The 25,628-nt window shown below is 43.6% G+C and overlaps 1 protein-coding gene across 1 annotated transcript in view; it reads right to left on the reverse strand.

The window, feature by feature from the left end:
* The window catches only part of trim23 (tripartite motif containing 23), a 43,266-nt gene that overhangs the window by 8,673 nt on the left and 8,965 nt on the right, over positions 1 to 25,628 (reverse strand). The window contains exons 3-7 of the mRNA XM_067986694.1: positions 21,321 to 21,442; positions 19,177 to 19,455; positions 10,863 to 11,045; positions 10,233 to 10,448; positions 5,098 to 5,232 (exon numbers count right to left, since the gene is read on the reverse strand). Coding sequence (XP_067842795.1) covers positions 5,098 to 5,232; positions 10,233 to 10,448; positions 10,863 to 11,045; positions 19,177 to 19,455; positions 21,321 to 21,442 — 935 coding nt within the window. The remainder of the gene's footprint in view (positions 1 to 5,097; positions 5,233 to 10,232; positions 10,449 to 10,862; positions 11,046 to 19,176; positions 19,456 to 21,320; positions 21,443 to 25,628) is intronic.

A 25,628-nucleotide genomic window follows, 5' to 3' on the forward strand; every position in this document is an offset into this window, starting at 1 on the left:
AGTTTCGTATCCATGCTGCCACTGCCCCTTTTATTCCACGGGCTTCAATTTTGCTGACAAGTTTATTATGTGGCACTTTATCAAACGACTTTTGAAAGTCCATATACACATCAACCACATTGCCCTCATCAAAAAACTCAAATCAAGTTAGTTAAACACGATTTGCCGTTAACAAATCCATGCTGGCTTTCCTTTATTAATCCACACTTGTCCAAGTGACTATTAATTTTGTCCCAGATTATGGTTTTTAAAAGCTTCCCCACCACTGAGGTTAAACTGACAGGCCTGTAGTTGCCAGATATATCCTTACACCCTTTTCTGAACAAGAGTGTAACATTTGCAATTCTCCAGTCCTCTAACACCACCCCCATATCGAAGGAGGATTGGAAGATTATGGCCAGCACCTCTGCAATTTCTACCCTTACTTTCCTCAGCAACCTAGGATGCACACATCCAGAACAGGTGACTTATTTACTTTAAGTACAGCCAGTCTTTCTAGTACCTCCTCTATTGACTTTTAGCCCATCCAGTATGTCAACTACCTCCTCTTTTACCGTGACTTTGGCAGCATCTTCTTCCTTAGTAAAGATAGATGCAAAGTACTCATTTTGTGCCTCAGTCATGCTCTCTGCCTCCATGTGTAGATCTCCTTTTTGGTCCCTAATTGGCCCCTCCTCTCACTATCCATATATCTATAGAAGACTTTTGGATTCCCTTTTATGTTAGCCGCCAGTCTATTCTCATACTCTCCCTTTGCCTCTCATTTCCCTTTTCACTTCTCTGTACTTTCTACATTCAGCCTTGTTCTCACTTGTATTATCAATGTGACATCTGTCATACGCCCCCTTTTTCTGCTTAATCTTACTCTCTATCTCTTTCATCATCCAGGGAATTCTGGCTTTGGTTGTCCTACCTTTCCCCCTCGTGGGAATGTACCTAGACTGTACCTGAACCATCTCCTCTTTAAAGGCCACCCATTGTTTGATTACAGTTTCGCCTGCCAATCGTTGATTCTAATTTACCCGGGCCAGATCCATTCTCAACCACCTGAAATTGGCCCTCCTCCAATTAAGTATTTTTACTCTAGATTGCTCCTTGTCCTTTTCCATAACTAATCTAAACCTTATGATACTATGATCACTAAATGTTCCCCCAGTGACACTTGCTCCACTTGACCCACCTCATTCCCTAGAACTAGATCCAGCAATGCCTCGTTGGGCCAGAAACATACTGATCAAGAAAGTTTTCCTGAACACACTTCAGAAATTTCTCCCCCTCTTTGCCGTTTACACTATTAGTAACCCCATCTATATTAGGATCATTGAAGTCCCCCATTATCACTACTCTACAGTTCTTGCACCTCTCTAATTTCCCTGCAAATTTGCTCCTTAGAGTCATAGAGTCATAGAGTTATACGGCACGGATAGAGGCCCTTCGGCCCATCGTGTCCGCGCCGGCCATCAAGCCCTGTCTACTCTAATCCCATATTCCAGCATTTGGTCCGTAGCCTTGTATGCTATGGCATTTCAAGTGCTCATCCAAATGCTTCTTGAATGTTGTGAGGGTTCCTGCCTCCACAACCCTTTCAGGCAGTGAGTTCCAGACTCCAACCACCCTCTGGGTGAAAAAGTTCTTTCTCAAATCCCCTCTAAACCTCCCGCCTTTTACCTTGAATCTATGTCCCCTTGTTATAGTACCCTCAAGGAAGGGAAAAAGCTCCTTAGTATCCATCCTATCTGTGCCCCTCATAATTTTGTACACCTCAATCATGTCCCCTCTCAGCCTCCTCTGCTCCAAGGAAAACAAACCCAATCTTCCCAGTCTCTCTTCATAGCTGAAGCGCTCCAGCCCTGGTAACATCCTGGTGAATCTCCTCTGCACCCTCTCCAAAGCGATCACATCCTTCCTGTAGTGTGGCGACCAGAACTGCACACAGTACTCCAGCTGTGGCCTAACCAGTGTTTTATACAGCTCCATCATAACCTCCTTGCTCTTATATTCTATGCCTCGGCTAATAAAGGCAAGTATCCCATATGCCTTCTTTACCACCTTATCTACCTGTTCTGCCGCCTTCAGGGATCTGTGAACTTGCACACCAAGATCCCTCTGACCCTCTGTCTTGCCTAGGGTCCTCCCATTCATTGTGTATTCCCTTGCCTTGTTAGTCCCTCCAAAGTGCATCACCTCGCACTTTTCCGGGTTAAATTCCATTTGCCACTGTTCCGCCCATCTGACCAACCCATCTATATCGTCCTGCAGACTGAGGCTATCCTCCTCGCTATTTACCACCCTACCAATTTTTGTATCATCAGCGAACTTACTGATCATACCTTTTACATTCATATCCAAGTCATTAATGTAGACCACAAACAGCAAGGGACCCAGCACCGATCCCTGTGGTACCCCACTGGCCACAGGCTTCCAGTCACAAAAACAACCTTCAACCATCACCCTCTGCCTTCTGCCACTAAGCCAGTTTTGTATCCAAAGTGCCAAGGCACCCTGGATTCCATGGGCTCGTACCTTCTTGACCAGTCTCCTGTGGGGGACTTTATCGAAGGCCTTACTGAAATCCATGTATACCACATCCACTGCGTTACCCTCATCCACACGCCTAGTCACCCCCTCAAAAAATTCAATCAAATTAGTCAGACATGATCTTCCCTTGACAAAGCCATGTTGACTATCCCTGATTAATCCTTGCTTCTCCAAGTGGAGACTAATTTTGTCCTTCAGAATTTTTTCCAATAATTTTCCTACCACTGATGTTAGGCTCACTGGCCTGTAGTTTCCCGGTTTTTCCCTACTCCCCTTCTTGAATAATGGTACTACATTAGCGGTTCTCCAGTCCTCTGGCACATCCCCTGTGGCCAGAGAGGTTCTGAATATATGTGTTAGAGCCCCCGCAATCTCCTCCTTTGCCTCACACAGTAGCCTGGGATACATTTCGTCCGGGCCTGGGGATTTATCCATTTTTAGGCCTGCTAAAACCGCCAATACCTCCTCCTGCTCGATGTTAATATGTTACCTCCTCTATATCCTTCCCACTAGTTGGTGGCCTATAGAATACACCCAGCAGTGTAATGGCGCCCCTTTGTTTCTTAACTCTAACCGAATAGATTCTGTCCTTGACCCCTCAAGGACAACCTCTCTCCAGCACTGCAATATTCTCCTTAATCACCAATGCCACCACCCCCCCTCCTATTTTTCCTTCCCTATCTTTCCTGAACACCTTGTATCCAGGAATATTTAGTACCCAATCCTGCCCTTTTTTGAGCCAAGTCTCCATTATCGCCATTACATCATATTCCGATGTGGCTATTTGTGCCTGCAGCTCACCAACCTTATTTACCACACTTAGTGTGTTTACACACATGCACTCTAAACCTATCTTAGACCTTCTCGTATTCTCTCAATCTTATCCCACCTAATACTGTACTATTTCTTACTCTAGCGCTATCTGTCTCTCCTAATCCTTTGTGCACCTTGTTTCTCCTTTCTAATGCTACATCCTGGTGCCCATCTCCCCGCCAAATTAGTTTAAACTCCCCACCCCCCACAGCACTAGTGAACCTCCTTGCGAGGACATTGGTCCCAACTCTGTTGGGGTGCAACCCGTCCATCCTGCCCAGAACTAGTCCCAATGCCCCAAGAATCTAAAGCCTCTCTTGCACCGTCTCTAGCCACGCATTAACCTACCTTGTCTTTCTATTCCTATATTCACTAGCGCTTGGCACTGGGAGCAATCCAGAGATTACATTTGAGGTCCTGCTTTTAAACTTCCTCCCTAGCTTCTGAAACTCTGACTGCAGGACCTCATCCCTTTTCTTTCCTATGTCGTTGGTACCCACATGGACCACGACTTCTGGCTGTTCCCCTCCCCTCCTTGTCCCAGCAGAATGTTCTGCACTCTCTCAGTGATGTCCTATACCCTGGCACCAGAGAGGCAACACACCATGCAGGACGCACGTCGGTGGACACAGAAACACGTATCTGTCCCCCTGACTATCGAATCCCCTATGACTATTGCATTTCTACACTTCACTGTGCCCCCCATGCAGTCCTTTGCCCCATGGTGCCAGGCTCAGGACTGCACTCCTTCAAGGTGTCGTCACCCTCATTGGTATTCAATGCTGAATATTGGTTTGAGAGTGCCACATGCCCAGAAGATTCCTGCACTGCCTGCCTCTGCCTACCCTTTCGGATGGCCACCCACTTTCTTTCCTGAATTCTCTGTGGCTGCAGGGTGACCACCTCCTGGAACATACGATCCAGGAAACCTTCAGCCTCCCTTATGCTCTGCAGTTACTCCAGCTGCCTCTCAAGCTCAGAAACCTTCAGCTTGAGCTCAAGCAACTGGAGGCATTTCCTGCACATGTGGCCCTCCAGCAGTTCCCACATGGCACAGGAATTGCAAGCCATGGGTCTCAGCTGCCTGGCCAATATATTTAGAAACCTTTTTTTCCTAAACTCCCTTTAGATGCTCGATTATTATTAATTTACTTATTCCGATTAACCTACCCTTTTATTCCTGGTCTCTCAGTGCTCCTCCTCTCTGTTCTTAGTGAATGGGGCTCCTCCCCTGGTGCTCAGCGCCACTTCGCTCGACTAAATTATCTACTCATTTATAGATAATTACTTTATAGTCTGTTTTAGTTTTTCTCGTTTTTAAAAAAAAAATGAGCACCTCCTTCCCCCTCTACACCTAATTCCCACTCTCACCAAATTCTCAAGTTCCCACTTGGTTCACGATCCACTCTCTTTGCGATGCGCTCTGTGCTTCGTGCTTCAGCCCTCTATATCATGATCTGGCCCAGTTTGTGTTTCTTAAAGCTACTTATAATCGGAGATCATTTCTATCGTGTTCCAAATGATATACAAAGCATTTATTCAACATTCAACTTGTTTATTTTATTTGAAGATGGTTAACTGGGGTAAGTAAATGATGTAATTTCGAAATACTTTCTTCCAACTGGCTTCTCAAGTTGAAGGATTGTGTATGTAGTAGAATGCCTTTTTTTTGGCATACAAAACACCCAGGTGGAAAGAAGATTCTGCACAGAGGATGTACTGAATGAACAGGAAAAGATACCTTACCTTTGTGAAGGTGACGGGGATACTAGCATCCAACTGAATGTGATCAGCGAGCTCTGTGAACTGTTGTTGCTGCTTCTGTAATGCCTCTAGTAAACGGGTAATCTCCTGTTTTGCCATCACCACACGACAGTCATCCTGTGCCAGGAAAACATTTCAGGCATACTGAGCTTAATTACGATTGCAAGTACTATATTTCATAACACTAAAAAACGAACCAAGCATCATGATGCAGCATAACTTGCTGTATTGGGAGTGTGAAAATATCTGTCGAGCTTTGTGTTGATACAGCATTAAAATAAAAAAAAGATATTCAATATGCAAAAAACATCTGTTCTGATGGTTTACACACCCAAAACATCATAACCTGTCTTTACTTTTTACAGATATTGACTGAAAGCTGTGGGTTTCCAAAGTTTGCTGTTGTTAATTCAATAAGACCATAAGAGATAGGAGCAGGAGTAGGCCATTTGACCCTTCGAGCTTGCTCCGCCATTTAATGAGATCATGGCTGATCTGATTTTTACTTCAACTCCACTTTCCCGCCTTTTCCCCATATCCTTTGATTCCTTTGCTCATCAAAAATTTGTCTAACTCAGCCTTGAATGTATTCAATGGCTCAGCCCCCACAGCTTTTTGGGGTAAAGAATTCCAAAGATTCACGACCCTCTGGGAGAAGAAATTCCTCCTCATTTCTGTCTTAAATGAGTGACCCCTTATTCAGAGACTATTCCCCCTAGTTTTAGATTCCCCCATGAGGGGGTAACATCCTCTCAGCATCTACCCTATCGAGTCCCCTCAGAATCTTGTATGTTTCAATAAAATCGCCTCTCATTCTTCTAAACTCCAATGAGTATAGACCCAACCTGTTCAATCTTTCCTCATAAGACAACCCTTCCATACCCAGAATCAACCTAGTAAACCTTCTCTGAACTGCCTCCAATGCAAGTATGTCCTTCCTTAAATAAGGGCACCAGAAATGTACTCCAGGTGTGGAAACACCAGCACCCTGTACAGTTGTAGCATGACTTCCCTGCTGTTATACTCCATCCCCCTAGAAATAAAGGCCAATAATTCATTTGCCTTCCGGATTACCTGCTGCACCTGTATGTTGACTTTTTGTGTTTCATGTACGAGGACACCCAGATCCCTCTGTACCGCAGCATTTTGTAGTATTTCTCCATTCAAATAATATCTTGCTTTTTTATTTTTCCTCCCAAAGTGGATGACTTCATATTTTCCCACATTAATATTCATCTGCCAAATTTTTGCCCATTCGTTTAACCTGTGTCCTCGTCGCAACTTGCTTTTCCACCTATCTTTGTATCAGCAGCAAATTTGGCCACAGTACACTCGCTTCCTTCATCCAATCATTGATATACTTTGTAAATAGCTGACACCCCAGCACTGATCCCTGCGGCAGCCCACTAGTTACAGATTGCCATTTTGAAAATGATCCTTTTATCCTGACTGTTTTCTGTTAGTTAGCCAATCCTCTATCCATGCCAGTATATTACCCCCAATACCACGAGCTCTTATCTTGTGCAGTAACCTTTTATGTAGCATCTTATCGAATGCCTTTAGGAAATCCAAATATACTGCATCCATTGTTTCCCCTTTATCCACCCTGCCCGTTACTTCCTCAAAGAACTCTAATAAATTTGTCAGACATGATTTCCTCTTCATAAAACCATGTTGACCCTCCTTGATTGTATTATGAGTCTTTGTTGCACACTACAAAGAAAGAATGAACTTACATTTATATAGCACCCTATCAAGCCTTCAAGACTTTCGAAGGCACTTTGTAACAAATGGTTTACCTTTTGAAATGCAGTCACTGCCATTGTGTAGGGATTGTGCACAGCATAGTCCCACAAACAGCAAGTAAGGTGAATGGCCAGACAAACTATTTTGGTTGGTTGACAGAAAAATGATGGCAACAACACTGCGATAACTCCCTACTCTTCTTTGAATAGTGCCATGGATCTTTTACATTCACTTCAACAGGCAGAAGAGATCTCAAATTAACATCTCATTCAAAAGATGGCACTTCTGACAATGCAGCACTCCATCTGTATTGCAATGGAGTGCCACGCCAGATTATGTACTCAAGTCTTGGAGTGGGTCTTAAATCCATAACCTTCTGACTCATAGTACTCCGTACTCCCAACTAAACTAATCTGATACTTAAATGGCATAGCACATTGGGGCCATACTGTGCTGCACAATGGGCAAGTGGATTGAATGCTTGAATTTACGATGCTTGATAAAATGAATTTCCAATCTATGCCATTTTGGAGGGCTGCTAGATACTCCCCCATACAGGAAGAGGGAAGTAATATCAGAGGAGAGCAAGAGTATGTGCGAACAGTTTTACAACAGCATTGGCCGAGGCCTGGAAACATAAAGATACAAAGAACAGCAAAAGGATACAAAGAAAGTGGTAAAAGCCACAAATAGGGAATAAGAGAAAAAGCTTGTGAGACATATCGAGGACAACACTAAAGGTTTTTACAAATATATTGAGAAAGAGGGCGGCTAACAGTATGTGGGCCCCTTAATGACAGATGCAGGAGATATTGTAAATGGAAATCAGGAAATGGCAGGCTTGTCTACTCTATCAGTCTTCACAGTGGAGGAGGAGGATAAAATACCAGAGATACAAGGAAACCTAAAAATAAATCAAGGGGAAGAACTAACTAGATTCAATTTAAATAAAAACATGGTGATGGAAAAACTAATGTCATTAAAGATAGACAAATCTCCAGGACCCGATGGTTTCCACCCCAGGGTATTAAAAGGAGTAGGTGAGGACATTGTTGATGTGTTAGTCATGATCGTCCAAAACTCGATTCAGGAATTGTCCCCTTGGATTGGAAAATTGCCAATGTCACTCACTATTTAAGAAGGGTAAGAGAGATAAATTAGGAAATTATACGCCTATTAGTCTAACGTCAGTTGCGGGGAAGTTATTCTAATCTGTTATTAGGGACAGTGCCTGAGCATTTGGACAAATATGAGCTGATCAGAGAGCGCCAGCACAGATTTGTAAAGGGGAAGTCATGTCCAACGAACCTAGTTGAACTTTTTTGAGGAGGTAACTAACATGGTAGATATGGGAGTGACTATGGATGTTGTTTATATGGACTTTCAGAAGGCATTCGACAAGGTTCTAGATAAGAGGCTGTTAACAAAAATGAGAGCACATGGAATTGGAGGCAACCTATTGGCTTGGGTAGGAAATTGGTTAGGAGTTAGGAGACAGAGATAGGGATAATGGGTATGTACTCAAATTGGCAGGATGTGCCTAGTGGTGTCCCCCAGGGATATGTACTGGGGCCACAGCTTTTCACTATATTTATAAATGACTTAGATGAAGGAATAGGGACACGTATATCTAAGTTTGCTGACGACACTAAGTTAAGTGACACAGTAAATAGTGTAGATGGGAGCAGAAAGTTGCAACGGCACATTGATAGATTAAGTGAGTGAGCAAAACTGTGGCAGATGGAGTTCCATGTGGGAAAGTGTCAGGTCATCCACTTTGGACCCAAGAAAGATAGATCAGAGTATTTTCTAAATGGTGAGAAGCTCGGAACTGGCGTTGCAGAGAGATTTTGGGGTCCAAGTACAGAAATCACTAAAAGCTAGTGGACAGGTACAAAAAATAATTTAAAAAGCTAATGGAATGTTGGCCTTTATCTCAAGAGGGCTGGAATACAAAGGAGTGGAAGTTATGTTAGAGCTGTACAGAGCTCAGTTAGATCCCATTTAGAGTACTGCATTCAGTTCTGGGCATTGCACCTCAGGAAGGATATATTGGCCTTGGAGGGGGTGCTGTGCATAGTCACCAGAATGATACTGGGCCAAAAAGTTGTGAGGAAAGGTTGTGTAGACTTGGCTTGTATTCCCTTGAATATAGAATATTATGGGATGATCTGACTGAAGTGTTTAAGATGATTAAAGGATTTGATAGGGTAGATAGAGAGAAACTATTTCCTCTGATAAGAGAGTCCAGATCAAGGGGGCATAACCTTAAAATAGAGCTAGATCGTTCAGGGGTGATGTCAGAAAGCACTTCTTCACACAAAGGGTAGTGGAAATTTGGAACACTATCCCCCAAAAAGCTATGTCAATTAAAAATTTCAGAAATGAGATTGATAGATTTTTGTCAGGGAAGGGTATTAAGGGATACGGAACCAAGGTAGGTAGATAGAGTTAAGATATAGATTAGCCATGATCTAACTGAATGGCAGAGCAGGCTCGAGAGGCTGAATGACCTACTCCTGTTCCTACGCTAACAGTCACCCACCCACTCTCTTGGCTGAAAATGCTGCGTGGACAGACTAAACAAACGTGGATAAAGAGCACACTCTCTTAAATGTGCATTTCACTGATGTTTTCAAATCAGTTCTTTTGGTTCCAATAGAAAGCATTAGAAATTGACCATGTTATCTTGGTCCTTTTCCATTAAACAGATTACATAATACTCATTTAAATTAGAAGGGATACCTTCTACATTTTACATTTAAAGAACATTAATAGGAGGCTACCTAGATTTTTGAAATTTTTATTAGTGTGGAAACCATGGCAATTACTAATTTTCTTATTCGGTCTTAAACTAAAGTTTGTACTATATCCGAGCTGCAGAATAGGCAGATTGATTGAAAGAAATGATTTCTAGGGTTGCCCATTCATTCAATTTGATTAACTTCAATTCCCAATGCAGCTGAAATAGCTGTCCCATTATTATATTCAAATCATACCTCCTGCTTTGATGTACTTCCTTTGTTTTTCTTTGGCCTTACCTAATTTTAATTGCTGGCACTGCATCTGTAAGTTGAGACACTAGAAGAGGGGTTCTATGTAATGAGGATTGACATGTGAGGTATCCTCAATCCCATTAGAAAGGATGCTTGAGAGGCAATCACAACATGTGATTTTTAAAAGGCTTGGTCAAATACTTATTCTTCCTCCAAGACAACTGCTGAATTACAATGTTTGAGCCATACAAATGTGGGCAGGAGATACAGGTTTTACTCCATAAATCTTATCCAGGACATAATTAAAACTTTCAGGATAAGAGTTACGTACTAAATGTGGTGCACAAAATGCTGTTCCACAGTTTCAGCTCCTACCTGCTGTAATGTTTTTTCACAGTGGAGACAAGCTGTTGAAACCTGAGACAGTAGAATTGTCATGTCCTCTTGTTGTTGCCTCAGCCAAATCAATTTCTCCCGCACGTGAGCGTCAACTACACTCAATGCCATTTCCTCCTGCCGACAAAGAGTTTCGTGCAATTCTACAAAATACGCACGGACACAGGAACGTGCATTCTCAGCACTGCCTGGGACCTACCAGAGAGGCAAAAACGAAAGGCAGAAATGAAGAGGCAAAAAGTGTTGAAGAATTAACGTGGACCGTACTTGTATAACAGGAGTATTGTAATGAGTACGGCCAACATTATTGCCTACAACAGTATTATAGGTGTCACTGTAGTAACTAACAAAAGAAGCATACAATATTTTGTTGTGAGGCAGCAAGAAAACTTTTCTCCATCAAAAATGAACATTTATCTCGACTCTTACTGGAAATCTCAATAGAAAAACATCAAGTTAGAAGTTAATTTTCTCAGTGCTTCACTAAAACAATATGCGAAGTATTTAGAAATAACGGTATGGCTGACCAAAAGAAATCAATATTATACTCTGAGGGATCTATAGCCTTAATCTCTAAAGAAAGCCCCAAAGGAAATGTGTTAGTCTTACATGTTCAGTGAGAGCCATTCCAATTCTGCTTTCTATTATTTGTTCTCCTCCTTCGATCTTCTGAATAATCCCACCTAGTTTTCTAGAATAGTCAGAGATTTCCTCTGTAAAAGTACGAATGCAGTGTGCCATATCCAAAATAGATGCACGGATTTGATCTGCTTCAGTTTCTAACAGTGTATTCTGTAATTAGAGAAACATTAACATTTAAAATGTAGATTACAGTAACTGGCACGTCACTAAATAGTATACCACAATGAACCTTTGCTCACGACTATTGATGAGAAACTGTTTTTAAAATGCTTTCTTCTTTTCAACCCATTTTAAGAAATTTCTGCAAACCTCTTTAGATCAATTATTGCTTTTCTATCAAGTAGGAAACCAAATTGTGTTTTTCTGGCTTATCCACTTTGAACCAATTGCTAAGTGGTGTAGGAGCATGAAGTAGGGATAACCTTCATTGATTAGCCCTTCCCAGGAAACTCATCAGACAACTGAAATAAGATTACTCCACTTATGCAAAGTACCTCTGCCATGCCCTCTGTCTCCATGCGTATATCCCCTTTTTGGTGGTGGAGGACGGCCAATTTCAGTGGATTGAGAACTGATCTGGCCCAAGTAAATTGGAATCAAAGATTGGCAGGCAAAACTGTAATTGAACAACAGGTGGCCTTTAAAGAAGAGATGGTTTGAGTACAGTCTAGGTACATTCCCATGAGGGGGAAAGGTAGGACAACCAAAGCCAGAACTCCCTGGATGTGAAAGAGATAGAGAGTAAGATTAAGCAGAAAAAAGGGGCGTATGACAGATGTCAGGTTGTTAATACAAGTGAGAACAAGGCTGAGTATAGAAAGTTCAGAGGGGAAGTAAAAAAGGAAATAAGAGGGGCAAAGAGAGAGTATGAGAATAGACTGGCAGCTAACATAAAAGAGAAGCCAAAAGTCTTCTATGGGCATATAAATAGTAAATGGGTAGTAAGGAGGGGTGGGGGCCGATTAGGGACAAAAAAGGGGATATAAGCATGCAGACAGAGGGCATGACAGAGGTACTAAATGCGTACTTTGCATCAGTCTTTACCAAGGAAGAAGATACAGCCAAAGCCGCAGTAAAAGAGGAAGTAGTTGAGATACTGTAATGGGATAAAAATTGATAAGGAGGTACTAGAAAGGCTAGCTGTACTTAAAATAGATAAGTCAGCAGGTTCAGGTGGAATGCTTCTTAGGTTGCTGAGGGAAGTAAAGGTAGAAATTGCAGAAGTACTGGCCACAATCTTCCAAACCTCCTTAGACACAGGGGTGGTGCTGGAGGACTGGAGAATTACAAATGTTACACCCTTGTTCAAAAAAGGATATAAAGATAAACCCAGCAACTACAGGCCAGTCAGTTTAACCTCAGTGGTAGGGAAGCTTTTAGAAACAACAATCCGGGACAAAATTAATAGTCACTTGGACAAGTGTGGATTAATAAGGGAAAGCTAGCACAGATTTGTTAAAGGCAAATCGTGTTTAACTAACTTGATAGAGTTTTTTGATGAAGTAACAGAGAGGGTTGATGAGGGCAATGCGGTTGATGTTGTTTATATGGACTTCCAAAGGGCGTTTGATAAAGTGCCACATAATAGACTTGTCAATAAAATTGAAGCCCAGGAATAAAAGGGGCAATGGCAACATGGATATGAAATTGGCTAAGTGACAGGAAACAGAGGGTAGTAGTGAACGGCTGTTTTTCAGAATGGAGGAAGGTATACGGTGGTGTTCCCCAGGAGTCGGTACTGGGACCACTGCTTTTCTTGATATATATTAATGACTTGGACTTGGGTGTACAGGGCACAATTTCAAAATTTGCAGATTACTACATTTCAAAAGTTTTGTGTTAAGTGAGGACGATAGTTATAGACTTCAAGAGGACATAGACAGGCTGGTCGAATGGGTGGACACATGTCAGTGTTAAATTTCATCTGCCAAGTGTGAGGTGATACATTATGGTAGAAAGAATGAGGAGAGGCAGTATAAACTAAAGGGTATAACTCTAAAGGGGGTGCAGAAACAGAGACCTGGGGATTTATGTACACAGGTCACTGAAGGTGACAGGACAGGTTGAGAAAGCAGTTAAGAAAGCATATAGATTCCTGGGCTTTATAAATAGAGGCATAGTGTACAAAAGAGAGGATGTTATGTTGAACTTTTATAAAACACTGGTTCGGCCACAATTGGAGTATTACGTCCAATTCTGGACACCGCACTTTAGGAAGGATGTGCAGGCCTTAGAGAGGATGCAGAAAAGATTTACTAGAATTGTTCCAGGGATGAGGGATCTCAATTAAATGGATAGATTGGAAAAGCTCGGATTGTTCTCTTTACAGCAGAGAAGGTTGAAGAGATTTGATAGAGATGTTCAAAATCATGAACGGTCTAAACAAAGTAAATAAAGAAAAACTGCTCCCACTGGCGGAAGTGTCGCGAACCAGAAGACATAGGTTTAAGGTGATTCGCAAAAGAACCAAAAGGTAACGAGGAGAAACCTTTTTTTTTTAAAAACACAGCGAGTGGTTAGGATCTGGAATACACTGCCTGAAAGGGTGGTGGAAGCAGGGTCAATTGTGGCTTTCAAAAAGGAATTAGGTAGGTACCTGAAGGAGAAAAATTTGTAGCGCTATGGGGAAGGAGCAAGGGAGTGGGACTAGCTGGATTGCTCTTGCAGAGAGCTGGCATAGGCTCGATGGGACGAATGGCCTCCTTCTGTGCTGTAACCATTCCATGATTCTATATGCATCGTATTTTGATCAAAAATAAGTCATAATGGAGTTCTTAAAATCATAGAATGGTTACAGCACAGGAGGTCATTTGGCCCATCAAGCCCGAGCCAGCTCTTTGTAGGAGCAATCCAGTTAGTCCCATTCCCCGCTCTTTCCCTGTAGCCCTGCAAATTTTTTCCCTTCACGTATTTATCCAATTCCTTTTTGAAAGTCACGATTAAATCTGTTTCCACCACCCTTTCAAGCAACGCATTCCAGATCATAACTACTCGCTGCGTAAAAATTTTTTTCCTTATGTCGCCTTTGGTTCTTCTGCCAATCACCTTAAATCTGTGTCCTCTGGTTCTTGACCCTGCCACCAATGGGAACAGTTTGTCTTTATTTACTTTATCTAAACCCTTCATGATTTTGAGCACTTCTATCAAATCTCCTCTTAACCTTCTCTGCTCTTAGGAGAACCCCGGCTTCTCCAGTCTCTCCAAATAACTGAAGTCCCTTATCCCTGGAACCATTCTAGTAAATATTTTCTGCACTCTCTCTAAAGCCTTCACATCCTTCCTAAAGTGTGGTGCCCAGAATTGGGCACAATGCTCGAGTTGTGACCGTACCAGCGTTTTATAAAAGTTCAACATAACTTCGTTGCTTTTATATTCTATGCCTCTATTTATAAAATCCAGGATCCCGTATGCTATTTTAACCGCTTTCTCAACCTGTCCTGCCACCTTCAAAGATTTGTGCACATACACCCCAGGTCTCTCTGTTCCTGCACACCTTTTAGAATTGTACCATTTAGTTTATATTGCCTCTCCTCATTCTTCCTGCCAAAATGTATCACTTTGCACCTCTGAGTTAAATTTCATCTTCCATTGTCCGTCCATTCCACCAGACTCTTGAACTTGAACCTACGTCCTCTTGAAGTCCATTACGATCCTCCTCACTGTTTACTACACTTCCAAGTTTTGTGTCATCTGCAAATTTTGAAGTTGTGCTTTGTACACCAGAGTCCACATTGTTACTATATATAAAAAAGCAGTGGTCCTAGTACCGACCCCTGGGGCACACCACTGTATATCTTCTTCCAGGCCAAAAAACAACTGTTCACCACTACTCTCGGTTTGCTGTCACTTAGCCAATTTCATATCCATGCTGCCACTGTCCCTTTTATTCCATGGGCTTCAATTTTGCTGACAAGCCTATTATGTGGCACTTTATCAAACGCCTTTTGAAAGTCCACATACACATCAACCCTCTGTTACCTCAACAAAAGACGCAAATAAGTTAGTTAAACACGATTTGCTTTTAACAAATCAGTGCTGGCATTCCTTTAATAATCCACATTTGTACAAGTCGCAATGTGTTACATGAGCATTCCTGGCTGCACAGCTTAGTCTGGCTCAGTTTTCAAATGAAGACAAAGTTACTCTACAGTCATGCATCGTCACCGATATGGTGAAATTTTTGGAAGAACCTGACTGCAAAAAGATCTATATATTAGCTAATCTCTTCTGGCGTTGATCATAGTATCCTGGGCCCAGAGCATGGCTGTGATGTTTCGTTGTAACTTGCCCTGCCGTTTAAAGGTAACATCGAGTTACATCGAAATGACAACACAGATGCAGGCCATTCGGCCTAACTGGTCTATGCCGGCGTTTATGTTCCACACGAGCCTCTTCTCTCCCAAACCCTATCAGGATACCCGTCTATTCCTTTCTCCCTCATATGCTTATCTAGCTTCCCCTTAAATGCATATATGCTATTTGCCTTCACTTCTCCTTGTGGTAGCGTGTTCCACATTCTTTTGGTAAAGAAGTTTCTCCTGAATTCCCTACTAGATTTATTAGCGACTATTTTATATTTATGACGTCTAGTTTTGGATTCCCCCACAAGTGGAACATTTTCTCCACGTCTACCCTTTCATAATCTTAAAGACCTTTATCAGGTCACTCCTTGGTCTTCTTTTTTCTAGAGAAGAGTCCCAGCCTGTTCAGCCTTTCCTGATAAGGATATCCTCTCAGTTCTGGTATCATCATTCATGGGATGTGGGCGTCACTAGCAAGGGCATTTATTGCCCATCCCTAATTGCCCTCGAGAAAGTGGTGGTGAGCCATCGCCTTGAACCGCTGCAGTCCGTGTGGTGAAGGCTCTCCCACAGTGTTGTTAGGTAGGGAGTTCCAGGATTTTGACTCAGTGACAATGAAGGAACAGCAATATATTTCCAAGTCAGGATGGTGTGTGACTTGGAGGGGAACGGGCAGGTGGTGTTGTTCCCATGCGCCTGCTCCCTTGTCCTTCTAGGTGGAAGAGGTTGCAGGTTTGGGAGGTGCTGTCGAAGAAGCCTTGGCGAGTTGCTGCAGTGCATCTTGTAGATGGTACACACTGCAGCCACGGTGCACTGGTGGTGGAGGGAGTGAATGTATGTTTAAGTGGTGGATGGATTGCCAATCAAGCGGGCTACTTTGTCCTGGACGGTGTCGAGCTCCTTGAGCGTTGTTGGAGCTGCATTCATCCAGGCAAGTGGAGAGTATTTCATCACACTCCTGACTTGTGCCTTGTAGATGGTGGAAAGGCTTTGGGGAGTCAGGAGGTGTGTCACTCGCCGCAGAATACCCAGCCTCTGACCTGCTCTTGTAGTCACAGTATTTTTGTGGCTGGTCCAGTTAAATTTCTGGTCAATGGTGACCCCCAGGATGTTGATGGTGCGGGATTTGGCGATGGTAATGCCGTTGAATGTCAAGGGGAGGTGGTTAGACTCTCTCTTGTTGGCGACGGTCATTGCCTGGCACTTGTTTGGCGCAAATGTTACTTGCCACTTATTAGCCCAAGCCTGGATGTTGTCCAGGTCTTGCTGCATGCGAGCATGGACTGCTTCATTATCTGAGGGGTTGCGAATGGAACTGAACACTGTGCAATCATCAGTGAACATCCCCATTTCTGACCTTATGATGGAGGGAAGGTCATTGATGAAGCAGCTGAAGATGGTTGGGCCTAGGACACTGCCCTGAGGAACTCCTGCAACAATGCCCTGGAGCTGAGATGATTGGCCTCCAACAACCACTACCATCTTCCTTTGTGCTAGGTATGACTCCAGACAATGAAGAGTTTTTCTCCTGATTCCCACTGACTTCAATTTTACTAGGGTTCCTTAATGCCACACACAATCAAATGCTGCCTTGATGTCAAGGTAGTCACTCGCACCTCACCTCTGGAATTCAGCTCTTTTGTCCTTGTTTGGACCAAGGCTGTTATGGGGTCTGGTCCGAGTGGAACCCAAACTGAGCATCGGTGAGCAGGTTATTGGTAAGTGCGCTTGATAGCACTGTCAATGACACCTTCCATCACTTTGTTGATGATTGAGAGTAGACTGATGGGGCGGTAATTGGCCGGATTGGATTTGTCCTGCTGTCCAAGCAGTATGTGGCCTCCTTATTCTTTCTACCAAAATGCATCACCTCACGCTAATCTATATTGAAATTCATTTACCAATTACATGTTCATTCTGCAAGTTTATAAAAGTCCTCTTGCATTTTGACGCTTTCTTCCTTTGTATTAACTACACCCCCAATTTGGTGTCATCCGCAAATTTTGAAATTGTACTTTGATTCCCGAATCCAAATTTTGAATGTAAATTGTGAACAACGGTGGTCCCGGCACCAATCCCTGTGGAACACCACTTCCCACCTTTTGCAGTTTGAGTAGCTACCCTTAACCCCTACTCTCTGTTTTCTGTTTTGTAACCAACTTGCTATCCATTCTAACTGTCCCCTAACTCCACATGCTCTGACCTTAGCCATGAGTCTATAATGCAGTATCTTATCAAAGGCCTTTTGAAAATCCAAATATATTACATCTCCGGCATTACCCTTGTCTACTGTTTGTTACTTCTTCAAAGAATTCAATAAGGTTGGTCAAGCATGTCTTTCCCTTCTGAAATCCGTGCTGACTATTCTTTATTATCTAGGAAATGAAAATATGTCTTTCTATTACATCTTTGAGTAAAGATTCCATTATCTTTCCTACCACTGACATTAAGTTAACTGGTCTATTGTTCCCTGGACTTGTTTTATCTCCCTTTTTAAATATAGGAATAACATTAGCTGTCCGCCAGTCCTCTGGAACTATTCCCTTTTCTAATAATTTTTTATATCTATGTCATAATGCCCCTACTGTCTCCTCCCTAACTTCTTTTAATATTTGCAGATGCAATCCATCCAGACCAGGGGTTTTATCCTTCCCTATTTTTATTAGTTTATCAATTATCTCCCTTCTGTCTTAGTATCTTTTTCATTTTCTTCTTCTAATGGCCTGCCCACCTTATTAGTCTCCCAGGTAAATACTGCTTTAAAAATCAACAAATTCAGCTAATTGGTTGTGAACTACTGAAGTAATTTACAGGGTAACTATAACGGCTTGTAAATCGCAAGCTCCAGGCCTATTGCAACCTTTTTATGGTGGTGTTTTGTTGTTTAGAATATGCTTACTGTGCATGTGGAGAGAAGATGGCATTGTAGTAAGTGAATGCTGTGATTCAGGGGAAAAAATTATAACTGTTCGTCTAGTGAGTCCCAGAAAGCAAGGTCTGTGATCGGGGAGGGGACTGTGGGGGGTGAAAAAAATTAAATGACGTTCTAGTAAAAAAAAACTAAATAATGATTGGGGCAGGGCAGATGCATGCCATACATGTGTGACTGTGAGGAAAGCAGGCAAGCTGAAATGAAGAAAATGATTTCTAATTTGGAGAATAGTAAAAGATTGAAATTGGACAATTGTCGGCTGTGAGGTTGTTTGATCGAGGGTGCATGCTTGGTGTGGATATGCGGACCAACTATAATTTCAAGTTTCTCAAAGACTGAGACCACCAAAGAAAACTTGAATGAAGATAGTCAAATTTTGCAGCACGGAAGGAGGCCATTTGGTCCACTGTGCTACACTGGCTCTCAACTATCCATTTAGTCCCACTTCCTCCACCTTTCCCCATATCCTTTAAAATTTTACAAAGATATTGAAAGCAAGAAAATGAATTGCAAGGGTAAGCATATTAGTGTAAAGTATAATTTATATTTTTATGCAAGAAATTTTATTTTGAGCCCTGGATATTTAAACTAGAGAGCAGAAAAATGGCAGATGAAAAGTTTTTGAGAAAAGATTTCAAATGATTTGATTGGTTTCTCTTCTTTTTTGATTGATTGTTTGTGTCTACCAGACACGCCCGTTTTTATAATATAGATACATAGATGGGGTTCCTCCATTGAGGATTGTAAAGATCCATATCGAGCACCAAGGGAGAAACTTTCAAGTAACCTTCCTTTTTGAAAGGTGGTCTTTCCGTATTAAGACGAAGATGTTAAGGTTGAATAGAAACAATAGATCGGCTAATGTCTCACTGGCTTCTATTTTCAACTTACAAAACATGCTCATATCCAGTGCTTAAAATTCTGTACAAAATTCGATCATAAATTCAAGATACTGATGTATCTATTCCATTTTAAATTCTCTGATAAGACCTTCTGAAATCAATATTATAGGCTGTTTGCTTAACATATTAGCTAAAATTACAAATACCTTGTGTCCTTGATGCTTCGCGTATTCTTTGCACACACAGCACATTAGGGGACTTGATTGACATCCGTCCTCCAAACAAACAAATTCAATCACATGCACCTGGTGTTGCGAGCACATGGTCTTCTCATGTGGTTTGTCAGCCAGAGGTACTCGTCGATGTTTGGCTAACGTCCGTGTAGAGTGTGTTAGCTGGGAGCAGTCTGCACAAAGATGAGTTGCACACACGGTACAATACATGGATGCAATATGGTTTTCATCTTCATCACAGCGGATAATGTGCTTCAGAAATATCACATCAAAAAAGTAGAGTTAGTTCATATCATCTCAAGAAACGCTAATGTGCTTTCTGTCCAATTCTAACTGGTTTACTACACATGCAGAAAATTACATTTACATTACTGGGAAAAATCCTAAACTGATGCTATACAGTAATTTCAATTTTATTACAATGCGGAATAAACAGCTCTACATCAGTGCATAAAATGTGCATTACATCATTAAATAACAGTATACCTTAGAGTACTTAGTACTTCTAGTATATTCAATGGATGCATCATAAGTGAATTAATAACATCTGTTTCAGTTGTTTTGGCAAAATATATACTCCCACTTCCTGTGTAGCGATGCTTTATTTAGAAAAAACATCACAGCTTCACCTTGGAAACAAAAAGGAGCCACATACCCGCCCGCCCGCGCCCCTCCTCAGCAGGTGAGCGTTGAAAGCTTATATAGGCCGTATGCAATCATACCTGGCAATATCTACTGCCAGTGTTGAAATCAGTGGTACCACAATGTCCAATTATTGATTTTGCTAAATTACCCAATCTTAAATCAGGATCAGAGAGTTCAGAAGGCTAAGTATCTTTCAGAAATCAGTGACAAATACAGAGCTCCAAATGATCCAGCTCCAAAACAACCTATGAGGTCTCTAGTCACTAAAGACTCTCTACAACCATTTCATCTCCATTCTCTTGCCCATTGTCCTTCCTGCACAAATCCCCTCCACTGTCACTTTCCACCCATGGAAAAAACCCTAAACTTCCCCTCAGCTTCAATCTCCCCTTCCTCTCACCTACCACTCATGATGACACCGATGCCTCTGTTGATCGTCTCGACAAATTCTTACCTCCATCTCTGGCACCATTACCCCCCTCAGAGTTTCCCACCCTGCCCACAGGACAAAAGTTACCTCTGCAGCCTTACATCATGGGACGCAAGTTTAAATGCACTTGGTGAGTGATTGGCCTAACAGTCCACCATCAGATCTGGCGGGATCACCTCAACCTGTACCATTGTTCCTTTTCCATGAGCAAAACTGCTCATTCGTTCATTGTCGAGAGCAGAAACTCCACACCACTTTTTGTCATTACCAACCACATCCTCACAGCTCTCATCTCTGCACCCTCTCTATCCTTACCTTGGTCTCAAAATGTAAGGAACACAAGGTATTTTCATATCCAAAGTCAATATCATCTTAATAATTTATACTGCCTCCTTTGATCTCCACTCTACTCCCTCTTATCCTCCATCCTCACCAATCCTATACTCTGCAATTATCCATCTTCCCCTCATCCCGTCCATGAAGCCTTCTGCTTTGATTCCCCCCATACCATCCAGTTTCCCATACCCTGCTTAGACAAGCAACTTCCCATCTGTAAAGACCTGGTTAATGGTATTTTGTAACACTATCAGAAACAATTATTTTTATATACTCTGGCCATAGAATGTTCTTACAAGGTGGAAAATATTTATCAATGAACCTGCAGTAATATCATAATCATTAGTGTGAATATCAGATCAATGGCATGAAGGTCACAGTCAGTTACAGTAGAAACTGGCATTTGCTGCCACCCAAGGAAAAACTGACCCAAAATTGAATTTAAAACCTGTAAATTAAAGGACTGTATATAATAAAATAATACCATTAAGCAATTTCAAGGTTGTAATCTAATCATGGAATTCAGATGACAGATGTAAACCTCCCAAGCTTCAGTCTTGTGGTTCAACATCCTAATCCCTTCAATAAATTACAGCCTTGTAACTCTAACTAACTCATAGGTACCTGCTAGTTTATTCTTGGGATCCTTGTATATAAAAAAACATGGTCAAAAAAAGGTACTGTAGTATAGTACATAGTTACATACCTCTCCTGATATTCCTAGAACCTCTTCAGGTGCTCCATGGTGATTGGCAGTGCCATTCTGTAGCCGTTCAAGGAGCTCCAGTAAAGCAAAATTTTTCTTTAAGCCCCAGACACCTGAATCACCTGTCAAATGAATTCACATTCAGTCTCAATCAAGTCTTCAGCACTTTTTTTCTTTTAAATTTCTATTCTAAATCAACACTTTTTGTGTGGACAATTAAAAAGAAAGACTTGCATTTATGTAGCGCTTTTCACAACTTCAGGACATCCCAAAGCACTTTACAGACAATTAACTTCTTTTGAAGGGTAATCACTGTTATAATGTAGGAAACACGGTTAATTTGCGTACAGCAAGGTCCCACAATCGGCAATGTGATAAAGACCAGATAATTTGTTTTAGTGATATTGGCAGAGGGATAAATATTGGCCAGGACACAGAGAAGAATTCCCCTGCTCTTCTTCGAAATAGTGCCATGGGATTAGAAGTCATTATGTAGCCATTCTCCAACACTAAGTCACTACGATTTACTGCCAAGGCAGGGGTGCAACTTCTCAGACAAGTGCACCTCATGATCAGTCGAGAGAGGGTGCATTTCGTCTGGACAATGTTCGTCCTGTCAACCTTCTTCTGATGTTTTCTCTTTACCCCATTATCCTGCAACATTCTATTTAGAGCCGAACCAGACACTGCCAAAACTCACCAAATTGGGGTGATCAGGCAATCTAATGAGGAGTCTTATAGTGTTATGGCAGAGTAATAAGGTCTAACTAAGGCTTCAAATTAAATTTGCGATACTAAAGCAAGCCAATAAACATGACAATTTTTTAAAACTAAACAAAAAACATCTCAAACTGAAGCATGCAAGAATTTAAAACATTCAAATGTAATCATTAGAAACATAAATTGCTAGACCAACCTAGTTCAGTCACCTGTCGGTCAAATGGACAACGTATTGCTCTCCCCTGCAGTGGAAGGCGGGTGAGGCAATCATGGCAGACGGTGTGACCACAAAGAAGCAAGCGAGGTACTTTGTCTCCCTGCAGAGAGAATACGTCTTCACAAACTCCACATTCTAGAACCTAACAATTGAGAATATTGCAGGTCAGCTAGTTCTCCGATGACTCAACGAGTGAATGCACCATGTAACATTACTGGTTTGTACAGGGAGGTGGGGGACTACAATTACCCTCCAGGATTCCTGTTCAATTATGCAGTGAAACCGGCGGCGGGGGGAGGAGATGATGAGGGATGGGGGGGGGAGATGATGAGGGATGGGGGGGGGAGATGATGAGGGATGGGGGGGGGAGATGATGAGGGATGGGGGGGGGAGATGATGAGGGATGGGGGGGGGGGGGGGGAGATGATGAGGGATGGGGGGGGGAGATGATGAGGGATGGGGGGGGAGATGATGAGGGATGGGGGGGGGGGGATATGATGAGGGATGGGGGGGGGGGAGATGATGAGGGATGGGGGGGGGGAGATGATGAGGGATGGGGGGGGGGGGAGATGATGAGGGATGGGGGGGGGGGGGAGATGATGAGGGATGGGGGGGGGGGGGGAGATGATGAGGATGGGGGGGGGGGGGAGATGATGAGGGATGGGGGGGGGGGGGAGATGATGAGGGATGGGGGGGGGAGATGATGAGGGATGGGGGGGGGAGATGATGAGGGATGGGGGGGGGAGATGATGAGGGATGGGGGGGGGGGGAGATGATGAGGGATGGGGGGGGGGAGATGATGAGGGATGGGGGGGGGAGATGATGAGGGATGGGGGCGGGAGATGATGAGGGATGGGGGGGGGAGATGATGAGGGATGGGGGGGGGAGATGATGAGGGATGGGGGGGGAGATGATGAGGGATGGGGGGGGGATGATGAGGGATGGGTGGGGGGGATGATGAGGGATGGGGGGGGATGATGAGGGATGGGGGGATGATGAGGGGATGGGGGGGGATGATGAGGATGGGGGGGATGATGAGGGATGGGGGGGATGATGAGGATGGGGGGGGATGATGAGGGATGGGGGGGATGATGAGGGATGGGGGGGATGATGAGGGATGGGGGGATGATGAGGGATGGGGGGGGATGATGAGGGATGGGGGGGGGGGATGATGAGGGATGGGGGGGGTTGATGAGGATGGGGGGGGGGATGATGAGGGATGGGGGGATGATGAGGGATGGGGGGGATGATGAGGGATGAGGGGGATGATGAGGGTTGGGGGGGGATGATGGGGGGGATGATGAGGGATGGGGGGGAGGGAGGGGTATGGTGAGGGTGAGAGGATGATGATGATGATGATGATGATGATGAGGGGGGGGGAGAGGGGGATGACGAGGGAGAGGAGGAGGAGGATGATGATGATGATGATGAGGGGGGGGGGGGGGGGGAGATGGGGATGACGAGGGAGAGGAGGAGGAGGATGATGATGACGGGTTGGGGGGGGAAGAGGACGATGATGATGAGGGGGGGAGTGGGTATGATGAGGGAGAGGGAGGAGGATAAATGAGGGATGGGGGGGGAGATGATGATGAGGGAGAGGAGGAGGATGATGATGATGAGGGATGGGGGGGAGATGATGATGATGATGAGGGGGGGGAGGAGGGGTATGATGAGGGATGGGGGGGGATGATGAGGGATGGGGGATGATGAGGGATGAGGGGGATGATGAGGGGGGATGATGAGGGATGTGGGGGATGATGAGGGATGAGGGGATGATGAGGGATGTGGGGGATGATGTGATGAGGGGGGGGGAGATGATGAGTGAGGGGGATGATGATGATGATGGGGATGGGGGGGAGATGATGATGATGATGATGATGGGATGATGATGATGATGAGGGGGATGATGATGATTATGATGAGTGGGATGATGATGATGATGAAGGGGGAGATGATGAGGGAGAGGTGGATGATGATGATGATGGGGGATGATGATGATGATGAGGGGGTTGGATGATGAGGGAGTGTGGGATTATGATGATGATGATGGGGGGGATTGTGGGGATGATGATGATGATGGGATGGGGTGGATGATGATGATGATGAGGGGGATGGGGGGGATGATGATGATGATGATGGGGGGATGATGATGATAGGGATGGGGGGATGATGATGATGATGAGGGGGATGGGGAGATGATGATGTATGATGAGGTGGATGGGGGGATGATGATGATGGGGATGGGGGGATGATGATGATGATGAGGGGGATGGGTGATGATGATGATGAGAGGGATGGGGGGTGATGATGATGAGGGATGGGGGGATGATGTGTTGATGGGGGGATGATGATGTGAGAGGGGGATGGGGGGGATGATGATGATGGGGATGGATGAAGATGATGGGATGATGGTGTGGATGTTGGTGGTATGAAGGGGTGGGGAGATGTGATGGGGATGGGGGGGTGAGGGATGATGATGAGGTGGGGATGGGGGGGATGATGTGATGGGGATGGGGGATGATGATGTTGGTGTGATGGTGGGTGATGATGAGGATGGGGTGGTGTATGATGGTGGGATGGTGTGGGGTTGATGATGATGATGAGTGATGATGTGGGGGTGGATGATGTGAGGGGGGTGATGATTGTTGATGATGAGGTGTGATATGATGTGGTGGGTGATGATGATTGATGAGGGGGGGTGATGATTGGTGATGGGTGATGATGAGGGTGGGAATTGATGTATGGTGGGTGATGTATGGATGGGGGGAGTGATGGAGTGGGGGGATGAGTGATGATGAGTGGGGATGATGATGAAGATGATGGGGATGATGATGATATGAGGGAGGGGGGGATGATGATGAGGGGGTGTATGTGAGGTGGATGATGATGAGGGGGGGTGATGAGGATGATGATGAGGGGGTGATGATGATGAGGGGGGATGGGGGAGTGTGATGAGGTGGATTTGATGAAGGGTGGGGAGATGATGATGAAGAATGAGGGATGTGATGATGATGATGATGAGGTGGGGAGATGATGATGATGAAGAGGGTGGGAAGATGATTATGATAGAGGTGGATGAGTGGAAATATAAGATGATGAGGGAGGATGATGATATGATGATAGATGATGGATGATGATGATGATGATGAAAGAGGGAGGAGGATGATGATGATATGATGATGATGATGATGATGAGAGGGAGGATGATGATATGATGAGGAGAGGATGATGAGATGAGTAGATGATTAGAGAGGAGGAGGATGATGAATGAAGAGGAGGGAAGATGATTAATGAGGGATTGATTGTGATGATAGAATAAGAGTGAGAAGAAGATGATGAATAACAGAGGGATTATGATGAAGATGATGATG

The sequence above is a fragment of the Heptranchias perlo genome, chromosome 1 (assembly GCF_035084215.1).
Source record: "Heptranchias perlo isolate sHepPer1 chromosome 1, sHepPer1.hap1, whole genome shotgun sequence".
Lineage (NCBI taxonomy): Eukaryota > Metazoa > Chordata > Chondrichthyes > Hexanchiformes > Hexanchidae > Heptranchias > Heptranchias perlo.